General features: G+C 43.7%; 1 protein-coding gene across 2 annotated transcripts in view; it reads left to right on the forward strand.

The window, feature by feature from the left end:
- The window catches only part of TUBGCP2 (tubulin gamma complex associated protein 2), a 478,187-nt gene that overhangs the window by 121,449 nt on the left and 337,081 nt on the right, over nucleotides 1-19,657 (forward strand). For both annotated transcript variants that reach the window (XM_040435527.1, XM_040435528.1), the window contains exon 3: nucleotides 2,229-2,357. In XM_040435527.1, coding sequence (XP_040291461.1) covers nucleotides 2,229-2,357 — 129 coding nt within the window. The remainder of the gene's footprint in view (nucleotides 1-2,228; nucleotides 2,358-19,657) is intronic.

Here is a 19,657-nt window from a genome sequence, read left to right on the forward strand (position 1 = left end):
GATTTCTCTCCAACCGAGCATTTCTGGGACCCGCTGGGATGCCAGCTATATCAACCTATGAATGTGTGTTTAGGATCAACAGGCCCAGCTGCAACATCTGTTGGTAAATGTGCCACAGAATACCATACAGAGCCTGTATGCCACCATGCTAGAGTTGGCACAACAGGGTACTAGAATCTCTTTCCAGCTGTACAGTTTCCATCAAATCCTACTTGGTGCTTTATATATATTTTTTGTCAATGAGGGTGTGTGTGTGTGTGTGTGTGTGTGTGTGTGTGTGTGTGTGTGTGTGTTTCTCTTTCTCTCTCTAAATTTTATATATATCCGGCAGCTCTCACTTTAGAGATTATCCGGTGCAAGCGTCTCGCCTTTGACAACAGGCTTGTATATTCATTGAAAATCAACGCAGCACTCTTCTTGGCTTGAGAAGGATCCCGGAAGGGGATTGAAACGTTGCCTATTTTGTGTCACATGTGTGAATAAAGACACTGCGTTTTTTACAAGAAGAGTGCTGCGTTGATTTTCTATGAATATATATACACTGCTCAAAAAAATAAAGGGAACACTTAAACAACACAATGTAACTCCAAGTCAATCACACTAATGTGAAATCAAACTGTCCACTTAGGAAGCAACACTGAGTGACAATCAATTTCACATGCTGTTGTGCAAATGGGATAGACAACAAGTGGAAATTATAGGCAATTAGCAAGACACCCCCAATAAAGGAGTGGTTCTGCAGGTGGTGACCACAGATCACTTCTCAGTTCCTATGCTTCCTGGCTGATGTTTTGGTCACTTTTGAATGCTGGCGGTGCTTTCACTCTAGTGGTAGCATGAGACGGAGTCTACAACCCACACAAGTGGCTCAGGTAGTGCAGCTTATCCAGGATGGCACATCAATGCGAGCTGTGGCAAGAAGGTTTGCTGTGTCTGTCAGCGTAGTGTCCAGAGCATGGAGGCGCTACCAGGAGACAGGCCAGTACATCAGGAGACGTGGAGGAGGCCGTAGGAGGGCAACAACCCAGCAGCAGGACCGCTACCTCCGCCTTTGTGCAAGGAGGAACAGGAGGAGCACTGCCAGAGCCCTGCAAAATGACCTCCAGCAGGCCACAAATGTGCATGTGTCTGCTCAAACGGTCAGAAACAGACTCCATGAGGGTGATATGAGGGCCCGAAGTCCACAGGTGGGGGTTGTGCTTACAGCCCAACACCGTGCAGGACGTTTGGCATTTTCCAGAGAACACTAATATTGGCAAATTCGCCACTGGCGCCCTGTGCTCTTCACAGATGAAAGCAGGTTCACACTGAGCACATGTGACAGACGTGACAGAGTCTTGAGACGCCGTGGAGAACATTCTGCTGCCTGCAACATCCTCCAGCATGACCGGTTTGGCATTGGGTCAGTAATGGTGTGGGGTGGCATTTCTTTGGAGGGCCGCACAGCCCTCCATGTGCTCTATAGAGGTAGTCTGACTGCCGTTAGGTACCGAGATGAGATCCTCAGACCCCTTGTGAGACCATATGCTGGAGCGGTTGGCCCTGGGTTCCTCCTAATGCAAGACAATGCTAGACCTCGTGTGGCTGGAGTGTGTCAGCAGTTCCTGCAAGATGAAGGCATTGATGCTATGGACTAGCCCGCCTGTTCCCCAGACCTGAATCCAATTGAGCACATCTGGGACATCATGTCTCGCTCTATCCACCAACGTCACGTTGCACCACAGACTGTCCAGGAGTTGGCAGATGCTTTAGTCCAGGTCTGGGAGGAGATCCCTCAGGAGACCGTCCGCCACCTCATCAGGAGCATGCACAGGCGTTGTAGGGAGGTCATACAGGCACGTGGAGGCCACACACACTACTGAGCCTCATTTTGACTTGTTTTAAGGACATTACATCAAAGTTGGATCAGCCTGTAGTGTGTTTTTCCACTTTAATTTTGAGTGTGACTCCAAATCCAGACCTCCATGGGTTGAAAAATTTGATTTCCATTTTTTAATTTTTGTGTGATTTTGTTGTCAGCACATTCAACTATGTAAAGAACAAAGTATTTCAGAAGAATATTTAATTAATTCAGATCTAGGATGTGTTATTTTAGTGTTTCCTTTATTTTTTTGAGCAGTGTGTATGTGTGTGTGTGTGTATATATGTGTGTGTGTGTGTGATATATATATATATATATATATATATATATATATATATAGCCAAATTAACACTTTTTTTTTTCATAGGTGAAAATAGCTGAGTTTTCTGAGACACCGGAAGATTTTCTCAAGAAGTATGAAGAGTTAAAGTCGAAGAACACACGCAATGTCGACCCACTGGTATATCTACTTTCCAAGCTTACTGAAGACAAAGAGGTATGGCAGTAATAGGATAGAAATATAAAAAAACGACAATGTTGGGTTGTAACTGCTTTCTGACCGCCAGTTAACTATATATGTCCATGAAGTCTGCACTGCAGACTGATCTTTGCACACATGTTTCTAAACGTCCTTGCATAGTTCACATGTCCCCTAATCGGTTAAAGTTGTGGAAAAAAAAGTTATTTTCTTCAAAGATTCATGTACTAAAAAATTTGAAACTGTATCTGGTCCAAGAAAGAGGGGAACAATGCCTTGTGTTAAACTTCTTAAAAATAAAGTATCACTTGTTTTTGGTGCTAGTTTTCGTTTGTGTTATGTGATTTTTCCATTTTTATTATAATTTTTTTTATTATAATTTTTTTTACTTTGTTCCTTCCTGGAGCCATAGTTTTTTTATTTTTCTGTTTACATCACCATTTAACTCGTAGGATCCCAGCATCGTGATTGCATGGTAACCGTGGTTAGATGGCTGTGTTGAATGGCAGACAGTCATCTTTACTAAGGGTCTCTGGCGGTATTTACACTCCCTGCAGCTCCGATATCTGAGATTGGTCGGTCAGCGTTTACCGGCCCATTGCAGCTCCGTCTGGTTTTTAACCATTTCTAGGCATAAAGACGAGGGTGACTGGCGCTGACTCATTCAGCACCAGTCACTGCATGTCTGACCCCCTCTGTATGTCTAGAAATGGTTAAAAACCAGACTGAGCTGTGATGGGCTGGTATACACTGACTGGCCAAATACTGCCATAGATCCCAAAGGTCAGGCTGGGGACTACAGTGTTTGGTATTCCCCTGCCTGCGCTGCGATTGGTTGCAACAACGCTCCAGCCAATAGCAGTTATGGCTGGAGACTGCTTGCAGAGAGGTTCTATGCTTCTTTGTGCTGCTGCTGTTTTGTCCAATTTTTTTTTTTTCCCCAGCTCTGCACCACTTTTTTTTGCATGCGAGCTGTGAGCACATTGCGAGACATGTACATTGTGAGGCTGCAAGCGGGATGTTCTCAGATGGAAATGGCCACTGAGCTTAGAGTGTCAGTGTCAACAGCAGGTTGCAACAGAGATACAAAGAGACTGCAAGAGTCACAGAAACGCATAGAAGTGGACGTTCTTTGGCCACATCCCACACCGATGACCGCTTTATTGTGAACAATTCCCTGCGGAACCATATGATGAATGGCACGCAATTCCACAGGGCTGTGGAGTCTGTAGATAAATGGTCTGACTCCTCAGTTTTTGGTACTTCCGACTCCCCGACTCCAACTCCTCTGTATTTAATATGCGAATGTATTTTATACATTCCTTGAAGGAAAGAAAGGCAACATACATGTCATTACCACAGACTACTGGCTAGGAAGCTGCTGCCTTCTCCTTTGTGTGCTGATCTTCTGCTGAAGATAGGGCAGTGGGAGGATCCAGGAAGGGGCATTTATTTTAAAACATGATTTCCCTAGTAGAATCCCATAGTCATGTTTAAAGTTTAAGCTAACAATCTGAGTTTACAAGTTTTTATAGCCTTAGGTAAATGACAGCAGTTTTTCAAATGGTTTACAGCTTCAGTCTTGAGCTATTGACTATCCATTCCCTTCACTTATACAAGTGTCTCTAGTCCTGCAAAAAACATATTTACTTAATCAGTTATCCGTGAGAGGCTAGGTTAACCATGGGCGTTGCGTTCGCTGTAACAGCGGAACACAACACAATGGAAAGTATAAGTATTGCCGCTCCTTAACTGTGCGTTGTGTGCCATATAGTGAAGCATATGAAAAGCATGCTTCTTCATGGTCACTTAACGTGTTCGTTTTGTGGTAACGTGACGCCCTGCATGCATTGGCCTTTATTCTTACAGTAGAGAAGTACCGTATTTTTCGCAAAAGTGGGGGAATAATAGCAGTGCGTCTTATGGGGGCGAATGCTGCGACCGTCCGGTGAATAGGCTGAGAGGGAGGAGGGGCTGGGGGCCGCCATCTGTTTCTGTAATGGCAGCGGGGCCCGGTGCAGTCACTGTATTCTACTACACCGGGCCCCGCTCACTGTAGTATACGGTAATCATATCTAACTTGTAGGTATTGTTAAAGTATTCCAATCATCTTAAATCTAGCGCTGTACTACTAACTTATTGGCAGTCAGGAGTCCGGGTGGGCGCTCGTAGCGTAGCTCACTATGTCACGCGCCTGCTCCGCCCACTTTATGAATGAAGCAGGCACCGGGCCCCGCTGCCATTACAGAAACAGATGCTGGCCCCCATTCACTACACGGGGACACTGTTATAGGGGGGATCTGTGGATGACACATAAGATAAGATGCTATATATGTGTCATCCACAGATGCCCCTATAACAGTGCAATCCACAGATGCCCCCACAATGATCCCCCCCATAACAGGGCCACCCACAGATGCCCCCATGACAGGGCCACCCACAGATGCCCCCATGACAGGGCCACCCACAGATGCCCCCATGACAGGGCCACCCACAGATGCCCCCATGACAGGGCCACCCACAGATGCCCCCATGACAGGGCCACCCACAGATGCCCCCATGACAGGGCCACCCACAGATGCCCCCATGACAGGGCCATCCACAGACCACCATTAGTTCAAAACCGAACAAAATCACACCTTTTGGTTGAATTTTTTATTCTTCTTTTTTTCCTCCTCAAAAACCTAGGTGCGGTCGGTTCATTTTTTGCCGACTCCGACTCCAGGTACCCAAAATTGACTCCAACTCCACAGCCCTGCAATTCCAGGCACATTTAAGGGAGGCGAAAGGCACCCAAGTATTGCGTCAGACCATTCAAAACCTTTTTCGTCAGCGTGGTCTGCATGCAAGACGACCTGCAATGGTACCTCACCACAGACATCATGGTCTTTCATAAGCTAGGGAGCATCTACGCTGCATGAGGAACCAATAGGCCAATTTGCTGTTCACTGATGAAAGAGTTTCACGCCGAGCAGAAATAATGACCGCCAAAAATGTTGGAGATGTCAAGGAGAGCGCTATGCATCAGCCACTGTTTTCCTTTGGTGGTGGTGTCAGTGTGGGCAGGTGTCAAGTCAATACAGAACTTCCCTATACTTTGTGAATGGTACAGTGACAAGGCCATACTACTTGATTAACATCATCAATCCAGTCATTGTGCCTCTGCATGAACAACGCAGGCCTAATTTCATCTTCATTGACGACATCGAGGTTGCATCATTAGGGAACGGCTGCATGAGACTGGGGTACTTTAAATGGAGTGACCTGCCCTTTCTCCAGACCTGTAGCGTGAACTTTTTTACGTTTTCCATAAATTTAACCCGAAAGCTCAATATCTCTCTACCTCTCGTGCGCTCACTCTATCTATAGATATACACTCACCTAAAGAATTATTAGGAACACCATACTAATACGGTGTTGGACCCCCTTTTGCCTTCAGAACTGCCCTAATTCTACGTGGCATTGATTCAACAAGGTGCTGATAGCATTCTTTAGAAATGTTGGCCCATATTGATAGGATAGCATCTTGCGGTTGATGGAGATTTGAGGGATGCACATCCAGGGCACGAAGCTCCCGTTCCACCACATCCCAAAGATGCTCTATTGGGTTGAGATCTGGTGACTGTGGGGGCCATTTTAGTACAGTGAACTCATTGACATGTTCAAGAAACCAATTTGAAATGATTCAAGCTTTGTGACATGGTGCATTATCCTGCTGGAAGTAGCCATCAGAGGATGGATACATGTTCTCATTCTGTTTACGCCAAATTCGGACTCTACCATTTGAATGTCTCAACAGAAATCGAGACTCATCAGACCAGGCAACATTTTTCCAGTCTTCAACAGTCCAATTTTGGTAAGCTCGTGCAAATTGTAGCCTCTTTTTCCTTTTTGTAGTGGAGATAAGTGGTACCCGGTGGGGTCTTCTGCTGTTGTAGCTCATCCGCCTCAAGGTTGTGCGTGTTGTGGCTTCACAAATGCTTTGCTGCATACCTCGGTTGTAACGAGTGGTTATTTCAGTCAACGTTGCTCTTCTATCAGCTTGAATCAGTCGGCCCATTCTCCTCTGACCTCTAGCATCCACAAGGCATTTTTGCCCACAGGACTTCCGCATACTAGATGTTTTTCCCTTTTCACACCATTTTTTGTAAACCCTAGAAATGGTTGTTCGTGAAAATCCCAGTAACTGAGCAGATTGTGAAATACTCAGACCGGCCCGTCTGGCACCAACAGCCATGCCACGCTCAAAATTGCTTAGATCACCTTTCTTTCCCATTCTGACATTCAGTTTGGAGTTCAGGACATTGTCTTGACCAGGACCACACCCCTAAATGCATTGAAGCAACTGCCAACTGTGATTGGTTGACTAGATAATTGCATTAATGAGAAATAGAACAGGTGTTCCTAATAATTCTTTAGGTGAGTGTATATCATCTATGTGAAATAGAAAAAGACGATTCCGGCACTTATTTTTCTTCCCATAAAATCTTCCTCTTTATTAAATCACATCATATGCGGGACAGTATCACAAACAAGCTGTTTACGCGTTTTGGAGACCTTCTCCTTAGTCGTAACCATGTGGTCTGGGAGCTTGGAGAAATTTAAAGACCCATGCACCCTCCCCCATCTAGTGGTGGTGGTAACATGATGTCACAAATCAATCAGCTCGCAGACTCACACCTGAAGCATCATTTTCAAAGAACATAGATTAAAATGGCCCCACATGATACGCTTCCCACATCCCCGTGCTTGGGCTGGAGCAGCACAGGCAAAAGTCTGTCTGCAAAGCACAAGCGCAGGGTGTGAGAAACCGCATCATGTGAACTGGGCTATACAAAATGTTGAAGATTCAAATAAAATGTAAGCCTGTAGAAAAATCTACATGCAGAAATGGATAACATGGATGACCACAGCTGCAATTTTCATATCATTGTAATAAAATAAAATACAATATAATGAATAAACGTGTTGGAATATGTCACAGTAAATATACAATCAGATGAAAAATAAAAAAATTGAATAGAAAAGACAATGCACAAGATATTTCCAACACGTTTATTCATTATATTGTATTTTATTTTATTACAATGATATGAAAATTGCAGCTGTGGTCATCCATGTTATCTATTTCCGCATGTAGATTTTTCTACAGGCTTAGGCCTCATGCACACGACCGTTGTGTGCATCCGTGGCAGTTGTGCCGTTTTCCGCTTTTTTTCGCGGACCCATTGACTTTCAATGGGTCCGTGGAAAAATCGGGAAATGCACCGTTTTGCAGCCGAGACCGTGATCCGTGTATCCTGTCCGTCAAAAAAATATGACCTGTCCTATTTTTTTGACGGACAACGGTTCACGGACCCATTCAAGTCAATGGGTCCGTGAAAGAACACGGATGCACACAAGATTGGCATCCGTGGCCGTAGGTTACTTTCATACAGACGGATCCAAAGATCCGTCTGCATAAAAGCTTTTTCAGATCTAAGTTTTCACTTCGTGAAAACTCAGATCCGACAGTATATTCTAACACAGAAGCGTTCCCATGGTGATGGGGACGCTTCTAGTTAGAATACACTACAAACTGTGTACAAGACTGCCCCCTGCTGCCTGGCAGCACCCGATCTCTTACAGGGGGCCGTGATCAGCACAATTAACCCCTTCAGGTGCGGCACCTGAAGGGGTTAATTGTACTATCATATCCCCCTGTAAGAGATCAGGGCTGCTAGGCAGCAGGGGGCAGACCCTCCCCCCCTCCCCAGTTTGAATATCATTGGTGGCCAGTGCGGCCCCCCCCCCCCCCCTCTATTGTAATAATAGGTTGGTGGCCAGTGCGGCCCCCCCTCCCTCTATTGTAATAATTTGTTGGTGGCACAGTGTGCGCCCCCCCCCCCCCCTCCCTCCCTCTATTGTAATAATTCGTTGGTGGCACAGTGTGCGCCCCCCATCGGCCCCCCCCTCCCTCTATAGCATTAACAACATTGGTGGCCAGTGTGCGGCCTCCCATCCCCCCCCCATCATTGGTGGCAGCGGAGTTCCGATCGGAGTCCCAGTTTAATCGCTGGGGCTCCGATCGGTAACCATGGCAACCAGGACGCTACTACAGTCCTGGTTGCCATGGTTACTTAGCAATAGTACAATAGTAGAAGATTCATACTTACCGGCTGCTGCGATGTTCGTGTCCGGCCGGGAGCTCCACCTACTGGTAAGTGACAGGTCTGTGCGGCGCATTGCTAAATGAACTGTCACTTACCAACAGACATCGCAGCTCCCAGGTAAGTATGAATCTTTTACTATTGTACTATTGCTAGTAACCCGCTGCCACCAATGATCGGGAGGGGGGGGGGGGAGATGGGAGGCCGCACACTGGCCACCAATGTTGTTAATGCTATAGAGGGAGGGGGGGCCGATGGGGGGCGCACACTGTGCCACCAACGAATTATTACAATAGAGGGAGGAAGGGGGGGGGCGCACTGGCCACCAATGATATTCAAACTGGGGAGGGGGGGGTCTGCCCCCTGCTGCCTGGCAGCCCTGATCTCTTACAGGGGGATATGATAGTACAATTAACCCCTTCAGGTGCGGCACCTGAGGGGTTAATTGTGCTGATCACGGCCCCCTGTAAGAGATCGGATGCTGCTAGGCAGCAGGGGGCAGTCATGTACACAGTTTGTAGTATATTCTAACTAGAAGCGTCCCCATCACCATGGGAACGCCTCTGTGTTAGAATATACTGTCGGAAATGAGGTTTCACGATCTAACTCATATCCGACAGTATATTCTAACATAGAGGCGTTCCCATGGTGATGGGGACGCTTCAAGTTAAAATATACCATCGGATTGGAGAAAACTCCGATCCGATGGTATAAAAGGGACTCCAGACTTTACATTGAAAGTCAATGGGGACGGATCCGTTTGAAATGGCACCATATTTTGTCAACGTCAAACGGTTCCGTCCCCTTTGACTTGCATTGTAATTCAGGACGGATCCGTTTGGCTCCGCACGGCCAGGCGGACACCAAAACGACTTTTTTTTCATGTCCGTGGATCCTCCAAAAATCAAGGAAGACCCACGGACGAAAAAACGGTCACGGACCGACGGACCCCGTTTTTGCGGACCGTGAAAAAAAACGTCCGTGTGCATGAGGCCTTACAAAGAGTATACTCACCGAAAGAGGCATACAGTATCTTGCCCCTGATACAGAATCTGCTAGCAATGGAGATGAGGATGCTGCCCCCTCATAGTCATCATCCAGTGATGAGGAACTCTCTAGAAGGCGCCCGAGAACAGCAGCTGAAGCAGTATGACAGACCGCCGGATGAAAGTGCGGTCTGTCATGCTGCACGATTTTGGTGCACTTGTGAAGAAAGCATGCTCCTCTGGCTTTAAAAAAAAATAAATGCAGAGAACAGAAAACCCGAAAAGGGGTTTGCCCCCGAGCAGAGGTCGCAATAACGCCTGTACAAGCGTCATAGACGCCTGTTCAGGCCATTTTACTCCCTGTAAAAAGTCTAAGGTGTACCGATACGCCTTAGACTTTTCTCTGCCATTCATAAGTGTAGTGAATGCTGTGAACGGCGCAGGCAGCGCAGCGAAGCGATGTTGCTGCTGCCTTAGACCACCAATAACAAGGCTCCTTACAGTAAGGAGCTTTGTTATTGGTCAGTTTGAACGGGCTGCCGGAGCTTAGGACACACCGCTCTGAAGAGGGAGGAAGGAGGCGCGCGATCCTTACTGGCGGGGTAAGTGGTGGTCTGAGCGCCTTGTTTTTACCCTATAGTGATGAGTCTCAAGCGCTCCTCCCTGCTGAGCGCGGTAGTGAAGACTGCCTCAATAGAAGGTCTAGGGGACCGTCTTCACTACCGCAGTCAGCAGTGAGGAAAAGTGGCTGAGCGCTTCAGACTCCTGCTTATAGAAGTCAGCGGAGGTCCCAGCGCTGGACACGCCAACAGGAGACCTCCATAACGACAGACCTGTCACCTGTAGACCTCTGTCACCTGTCAGCTTTCTTATGAATCCATCAAGGATTCATTGCAGCATGTTCCATCAGATGCTTATAAGGATTTCTTCTGTAATGCGGTGCCGCATGTGGCCATTTACAGCCTCCAGGACATAGTCCCTCTGCCAAGCACATGAAGTACTTCACTGTAAAACGGTATAATCTAATAACCACAGCGGTGGTGGCTTTTTTGTGGAATGAGACAGGGCAATGGGTCATGGAAGACAAACTCCTCTTTATAGCAAGATCAAGCATAACACAAAATGACAGCCTCTAGATCAGGGATAAGCAACCTCCGGCACTCCAGCTGTGCTGAAACTACAACTCCCAATATCCTCCTTTCACTTCTTTGGGAGTTACAAGAACAGCTGAGCAAGTGTGCATGCTGGGAGTTGTAGTTTCACAGCAGCGCTGGAGTGCCGAAGGTTGCTGCTCCCTAGATCAGTGGTTATCACTGCGTGATGTCATCATCCAGATCCACAACATGTGACTGTTGCAGTGCAAGGTATGTGCCCGGGTCTTTCGCTTGTGCCCTTGGCACCAGCATGCACCACCATCCATTGTACCTGTGTCCTGGTCCGCCAGTGCCTCAGGTCTCTTCAGAGTCTACCAACAGCCCCGGTGGCACGACATACTCACCTGAGAGCTCATTTACAAGGGCAGCAATGGCCACGTGATAGATGGCAAACCCCAATGACTAGCAGCACAGAAACAGCAGCAAAAATTAAAGGGGTTGTCCCAAGATCAACACTATTTACCTATCCATACTTGACCCAGAGAACACTAGAACATGGTAACCAAGGTGGGACCCCCAGCGATCATGTACTTGAAGGGGACATGTCTGTTTTAGTAACGACTTGCATTTCCCATGCAATAACAATTCTGGGGAGTCAATTCTTGTGACTCTATATTGTACCATTACTCTATTATTCCTACTAGAACTTATGAACTAATTGCTAGTAGTCTGCAATAAGGGTCCAGCTGGATGTTACCAGTTGACAGCACTGATTGAATAATATCAGGCTGTGCGGTGACACCCCCATCTGGACCTTCACTGCAAAATACCAGCAAGTCATTCATAACTAATAACAGGAATAACAGAGGAATGGTGCAACATAAGGTCATAAGAATAGTTCCTCCAGGATTGTTATTACATGTGGGGGTGCAAGTAGTTACCAAAACATACAAATCAGGAGAGGTGAGGGGTCCTTTTTTTAACGACAGGTGATAAATATTGATCTTAGGAAAAACCCTTTAAACCTCATAAAATCACTGCAACATTGACCTCAGCAGTGCCGACCCCCTCAGAGCAACAGGGACCTCAGCTAAATGTATAATGGTCTAAATTTGCCATTTTTGCATAGAAGACAGTTCTAGAGTACTAGTAATGGTTTCCATGCATAAATAGCAACCCCTTAATGTTATACAGGCCTTCGTATTAACCATTTGAATTACTGTAACTTTCGTACTCCTCATCGGCTGAAAATACTCCTCAAAAATGGTAAGAGGAGTATTTTTACTCTTCCAGAAAAAAATGTAGCACGACCTCTGCCCCCGAGGCCGCCTTTTACCGAAGCAGAACACTTCTCTCCACACTTTTAGGGGGGTTGAATTCTTTTGCACTTAATTTGATTCGTTAATCAGTAGTTGCGGAGTTGGTGTGAAAAAGCGGCCTGATACTATACACTTCAGTAATTTGGTCAGTTATTTCCATAATTTTTTGTTAGCCAAAACCAGTAGTGAAGCCTACTCAGAGCTAAGGTGTAATGGAAAGATCTGCACTTGTTCTGTGTTTTTGACCCAAATCTGGTTTGATACTACATATTTTAGGGATTAGAAATTCTTTTACACTTAATTCGATGCGCCAGTCCCTATTTGTGGAGTTTGTGTGAAATCGTGGCATGATACTACACCCTTTTTAGGGTGGTCAAATTCTTTTACACGTAATTCTATGCATCAGGCTACATGCACACGACCGTGCCATTTTTTGCGGTCCGCAAACCGCAGATCTGCAAAAAGCGGAAGACGCCCGTGTGCCTTCCGCAATTTACGGAACGGACGGCCCATTGTAGACATGCCTATTCTTGTCCGCATTTTGTCCGCATTTTTTTTTGCGGGGCCACGGAGCGGTGTAACGGATGCCTACAGCACACGGAGTGCTGTCCACAAAAACGGCGGCTCGGATGCGGACCCAAACAACGGCCGTGGTCATGAGGCCTAAATCAGTAGTTGCGGAGTTGGTGCAAAATTGCAGCCTGACACTATTGCTTTTTTACTCTTGCAGTTAATTTTTATATATAATTGTTTTTTTTGTTTGTTTGTTTTTTAAGATTTTTTTTAAATAAACTTTAATGACCATAACATTGCATTCTTTTGGAGAATCCGTGCATTTCTATCAAGCGCAGCCATAACTTTGCAATGGCAGGCCTCGAAGCCTCTAGAAGGCCCAGGTTGAATGGCTACCGTGATCTTGTCGCAGGGGAGTCATTTGGTCACTGGTAGCGCATCACTTCTGCTACAAAACCACTCATGCCATGGGGACGTTCACAGTGGATTTTTAAGTGGAATTTTGGCGTAGACAGCCACACTGAAATTTTACCGAAAACTCTCCGGCAGACGCATCCTCTCTACCTCTCCCATACATCTCTACGGTAGGCAGCGCTAAAGATTGGAGCAGCAGCATAAAATGTATTTTTCGGCACAGCTTTAAGCCACTACTCTGTGATCCTCAGTGCTGCCGCCCATTGGTATGTATGGGAGGCAGAGAGGACGTTGGCAGGTTTTCAGCGAAATTTTGTCACAGCTGGGCCAAAATTCCACGTAACTACTTTAAATTCAGGCCTTTTACCCCCTTCCTGACTTAGCCTAATTTTGCAAATCTGACATAGTCAGTGTGACAAACTCCCCTCTTTTGAGTTTGCCACGAGTGCTTGGAGAGGACTACTTGCCAGCCTCTTACCATGTGATTACGGTCCCATGTTGTATGCATCGGTTTTATGCAATAGCTGCATAGTTATATCAGTTCATGTATTTGGCTGTCTTTTGCTACCATGTGGCTAATGGAGTCTTGCCTCTGTCCTTGGGAGATAAGTGGATCACTTCTCAATTGTCTCCAGGACAAAAGACTGTGTAGAACCGGTTTTGGACAGAAAAGCCATGAGTACAGCCAGGGCCAAGAGACTTTTACAAACTTTTAACCCCTGGTCTAATTCGTGCCATTTTGGGATGTTAAATGTCTGTGTATTGTAAAGGGCGGGACATTGTATAAGTTGAGTAGTGAGGTCTGTTCCTTTGTCTCTCTGTGTGTATTGGCAATTGCCCTCTGTCCTGAGAGATAATTGAATTAAAACTCTGTTGTCTCCAGGACAGAGGACATTGTGTATTGTCCTGCCTGTGATAATTATGTTAACCATGGTGTACCATGATTATATCACAGGCAGACGGGAGGATGTTATGTGGGTTGTAACCTTTGTGTTATGGGTTAATGTATGTTTGTTGTGGGTGTCTCCCTTGCATGGGAGCAGGGGATAAAAGAAATTGTATTTTTGAATGTGGTGCCCTTCCAGTAAAGTATTTCTAGCATTCAGCTTTGGCTCATGTATAGACTTATTTGGCGATACCAGCGATACTAGCGATAATGGCGATTTATTGCTCTGTGGATTACTTGGCGGTGCTATTTCAAGGGAAGAAGGGAATACTAGACGGTGACACGGATGATACCGTCAGTCAGGTCCATAAATATTGGGACATTGACACAATTCTAACATTTTTGGCTCTATACACCACCACAATGGATTTGAAATGAAACAAACAAGATGTGCTTTAACTGCAGACTCAGCTTTAATTTGAGAATTTATGCATCCAAATCAAGTGAACTGTGTAGGAATTACAACAGTTTGCATATGTGCCTCCCACTTGTTAAGGGGCCAAAAGTAATGGTACAATTGGCTTTTCAGCTGTTCTATGGCCAGGTGTGTGTTTATCCCTCATTATCCCAATTACAATGAGCAGATAAAAGGTCCAGAGTTCGTTTTAAGTGTGCTATTTGCATTTGGAATTTTTCAAAAATGCTTTATTATGTAAAACTGAAGCAATCAACCAAAAACAGGAGTCCTATTTGGTATTGTCGCGTCCGTAACAACGTGCTCTATAAAAATAGCTCATGATCTAACCTGTCAGAAGAACGTTGTAAATAAAACGTAAAAACAGTGCCAAAACAGCTATTTTTTTTTGTTACCTTGCCTCACAAAAAGTGTAATATAGAGCAACCAAAAATCATCTGTACCCTAAAATAGTACCAACCAGGTTGGATTTGATTTAAATCAAAAGGATTTAAATCACTAGTCAGTAAGGCTGAATTTAAATCTAATTCTTGCTGGTATAACTTATAATATGCAAGTAGATGAAGATTTTTAGAATAACAACTTTTCATATTAGTTTGATTAGGTTAATTCTGCATTCATAGATTTGTAGAAGTTAGGATTAAGGTATTTTTCTCAACTCTGTTCATGGTATAACATTTTTGCTGTGAAAAAAGAGGCATGTGATCTCTGCTGAGTCAAATTCAGTTTTGAGAACTGCAAAAGTAAACCAAGCATCTGTGATAATAGGCTAGTTGAGGTTGATAGGAATAGCTCACTCCTATGTGATCAAGAAATAGGTGCTCTAGTCCCATACACTGTTTCACCCTTACAGGAAAAAGTTTTATAAAATATTAGGAATCTGGACTGGCACTCTAAATGTGTGTTTAAATATTAATGATAGGCAGATCACCACTATAGTGCATTAGATAGTCATAAATATTTAATAACAAATGCTTAAAAATACAATAAAAAATAAGAAATAGTAAAAGTATGCATACATTAGTCTATGCCTCAAACAAAAGGGAAAAGGAAGGGGGGGGGGGGTGGAGGTCTAGAATAGCTAATGAGGCCACCCAGAGTAAGTTCATTAAAAGTTCCTTGAGAAGATGTTCCAACAGTTCGGAGACCTGTGTTAGACTTGTGTGTTACACAGTATTAGAAAAAGGGGCACGTCTCCTATAAATGAAAGTCCACTTATCGCATAAAAAAATCTTCCTGTGTGGTTGCACCTTTTAAGATGGATCCTTGGTTTTTATATATAATCCGAATTTTGTGATAGTGAAAGTCCGAACTCAATTTCAACAGATGGTTGTATATAGAGGTGATATCACACTTGATGTGAATAGGTAAATAAATCTTACCTTCTCTTTTCAGATTTAGGCTCGATTACATACCCGATACTGATTCTGCTGCTATATTCGCTATCCCAACATGCTCGCTGGTACGCACGCCGGCGTGTCACGTGGTTTGCGGGAGGATCTCAGCGTGTATCTCGCAGTAGAGTATCGCGGGAGTTGATGCCATAGGTCTGGTAAGAGTATTTGCTGTATTCGGAGCGCTCCAATTGTTCAAATATTTAGTCGGATTGTATAATCATCTGTGTAGAGGCCTCTTCTTAATGTTGATCCGATAGGAGTAGATAGCTTTCACGCCAGATGCGTTTCGGGGACCTCTTTCCCCTTCCTCAGTGGCAGCTCTCATCCCATTTTTTGAACTATCTATTTATAGAGCGCCCGGATTGACCAAAAAACTGGTTAGGATTGGACAACTTAAGATTCGGCTTCTTTTTCATAGTGTGCGATTTGTATGCGGTTTTCTTGCGTTTTTTGGGCTACTTGTGCATTTTTTACATATAACGTGTATTGCAGCTAGTATTTGTTGCCCAATAAAAAAAAAAGCTATATCACATTGCTATAATTCAGAAAAGGGAAAAATATATATATATAAATCCATCTATACATGAAGCCAATTCTATTTGTTCTATATGGAGATGGTCGTTCAATTGCATAGATAATTCTAATTATATACAAAAAGAATAAAGGACAATAGATGATAAATGGTACATAATACACAATAAAAACTCCAGTGCCCTGTATGGCTTAAAAAGGTGCATAATTGCATGGTGGAAAGGAGGGGAGGGGGGGGGGGGGGGGGAAAAGGACAATCTGTATATGATAATTCATAGATAATAATAACAGCCAGACGTGTGACTCTCCATCGGACGACAGGCATGCAGCCCATAGTGACTCACAGGAAGCCAAAAATTTCCAATTCGGCGTTAAGACCCATAGGGATGAGACTGCCAAAATCAAAAATAAGTCTTGATTCGGCCCTAGACATCTTTTCTATGTTTGCCCCCTCGCCAATGTTTGTCTATTTTTTGCTGTCCGTTTATGAAAAATTCTGCATATGTATCTATTTTCTTTTTTAGTGATACTTAAGTCTAGGAATTCTTTTTTTTAAATTTTTTTTTTATTCATACTGGCTGTGAAAATTAGGTTATATGAGTTGTTATTCAATTCAGAAATGAATGACTGCAAAGTATCTTCATTCGATGACGTCCTCCTTGTCTGGAAAGGTAATGAAGATACTTTGCAGTCATTCATTTCTGAATTGAATAACAATGGTACTTTATAACACAGGACAAAACTATTGGATCGTTGATACCAATAAAACCTCAAATCACTTACACAAGAGCACAAAATCTAGGACTTCAAGTAGCACCCTCTATTAAACAAAAACGAAAACACCCTTCCTCTATCCATAATTGGATGAGTTTAAAGGGGTTTTATAGATGTGGAAGATGTCAAGGCTGCAAAACAACTACATTTTCTAGAAAGACCACTGAAGTAACCTCAACTCAAAAAACTTTCTCTATGAAGATTAAAAGCTTTCTAAATTGCCTACACCTCCGGTGTAATTTACTTAATTTAATGTCCCTGCCAAAAACAGTACATTGGCAGGACAAAAAGATGGTTGAAAGTAAGAATAAGTGAACACTTGCGAAATATTAAAAATGGATATATGAAACACTCACTATCAAAGCACTTTAAGGAAACTCATAACCAAGACGACCCAAAAGGCTTGATTTTTATGGCGTTACAAAAAATAGACAAACATTGGCGAGGGGGCAAACATATAGAAAAGATGTCTGGGGCCGAATCAAGACTTATTTTTTATTTTGGCAGTCTCATCCCTATGGGTCTTAACGGCGAATTGGAAATTTTTGGCTTCCTGTGAGTCACTATGGGCTGCATGCCTGTCGTCCGATGGAGAGTCACACGTTTGGCTGTTTATCAGCACTGTGACTCTCCCTTGGATGACAGGCATGTACCCCCTTCCATCATGAATTGATTGATGTTCTACTGTGATATAGATTTATATATTATGATCTATGAATTATCTTATACAGATTGTCCTTTTCCCTCCCCCCCCCCTTTTTCCACCATGCATTTATGCACCTTTTTTAGCCATACAGGGCACTGAAGTTTTTGTGTATTATGTACCATTTATCATCTATTGTCCTTTATTCTTTTTGTATATAATCTTAAGTTGTCCAATCTTAACCAGTTTTTTGGTCAATCCGGGCGCTCTATAAATAGATAGTTAAAAAAATGGGATGAGCGCTGCCACTGAGGAAGGGGAAAGAGGTCCCCGAAACGCGTCTGGCGTGAAAGCTATCTACTCCCATCGGATCAACATTAAGAAGAGGCCTCTACACAGATGATTATACAATCCGACTAAATATTTGAACAATTGGAGCGCTCCGAATACAGCAAATACTCTTACCAGACCTACGGCATCAACTCCCGCGATACCCTGCTGCGAGATACACGCTGAGATCCTCCCGCACACCACGTGACACGCCGGCGTGCGTACCAGCGAGCATGTTGGGATAGCGAATATAGCAGCAGAATTAGTATCGGGTATGTAATCGAGCCTAAATCTGAAAAGAGAAGGTAAGATTTATTTACCTATTCACATCAAGTGTGATATCACCTCTATATACAACCATCTGTTGAAATTGAGTTCGGACTTTCACGATCACAAAATTCGGATTATATATAAAAACCAAGGATCCATCTTAAAAGGTGCAACCACACAGGAAGATTTTTTATGCGATAATAAGTGGACTTTCATTTATAGGAGACGTGCCCCTTTTTCTAATACTGTGTAACACACAAGTCTAACACAGGTCTCCGAACTGTTGGAACATCTTCTCAAGGAACTTTGAACTTACTCTGGGTGGCCTCATTAGCTATTCTAGACCTTTTTGTTTGAGGCATAGACTATTGTATGCATACTTTTACTATTTCTTATTTTTTATTGTATTTTTAAGCATGTGTTATTAAATGTTTGACTATCTAATGCACTATAGTGGTGATCTGCCTATCATTAATATTTAAACACACATTTAGAGTGCCAGTCCAGATTCCTAATATCTGTGATAATATCTTGTAGGCAGAGAAACTGCCTAATAATCTTATAAAAAAACCTCTGGAAGAGCATGACATTGTGAATGGATTAATGGAATTTATTTACCAAAAAAATTACACATATAGAAACATAGAATGTGTCGGCAGATAAGAACCATTTGGCCCATCTAGTCTGCCCAATATACTGAATACTATGAATAGCCCTTGTCCCTATCTTATATGAAGGATGGCCTTATGCCTATCCCATGCATGCTTAAACTCCTTCACTGTATTTGCAGCTACCACTTCTGCAGGAAGGCTATTCCATGCATCCACCACTCTCTCAGTAAAGTAATACTTCCTGATATTACTTTTAAACCTTTGCCCCTCTAATTTAAAACTATGTCCTCTTGTAGCAGTTTTTCTTCTTTTAAATATTCTCTCCTCTTTTACCTTGTTGATTCCCTTTATGTATTTAAAAGTTTCTATCATATCCCCTCTGTCTCGCCTTTCTTCCAAGCTATACATGTTAAGGTCCTTTAATCTTTCCTGGTAAGTTTTGTCCTGCAATCCATCTACTAGTTTAGTAGCTCTTCTCTGAACTCTCTCCAAAGTATCAATATCCTTATGGAGATATGGTCTCCAGTACTTGCGCACAATACTCCAAATGAGGTCTAACTAGTGCTCTGTAGAGCGGCATGAGCGCCTCCCTCTGTCTACTGGTAATGCCTCTCCCTATACACCCAATCATTCTGCTGGCATTTCCTGCTGCTCTATGACATTGTCTGCCTACCTTTAAATCTTCTGAAATAATGACCCCCTAAACCCCTTTCCTCAGATACTGAGGTTAGGACTGTATCACTGATTTTATATTCTGCTCTTGGGTTTTTACGCCCCAGGTGCATTATCTTGAACTTATAAACATTAGATTTTAGTTGCTAGATTTTTGACCATTCCTCTAGTTTTCCTAAGTCCTTTTCCATTTGGTGTATCCCTCCAGGAACATCAACCCTGTTACAAATCTTTGTGTCATCAGCAAAAAGACA

This window comes from Bufo bufo, chromosome 6, assembly GCF_905171765.1.
Source record: "Bufo bufo chromosome 6, aBufBuf1.1, whole genome shotgun sequence".
Taxonomy (NCBI): Eukaryota; Metazoa; Chordata; class Amphibia; order Anura; family Bufonidae; genus Bufo; species Bufo bufo.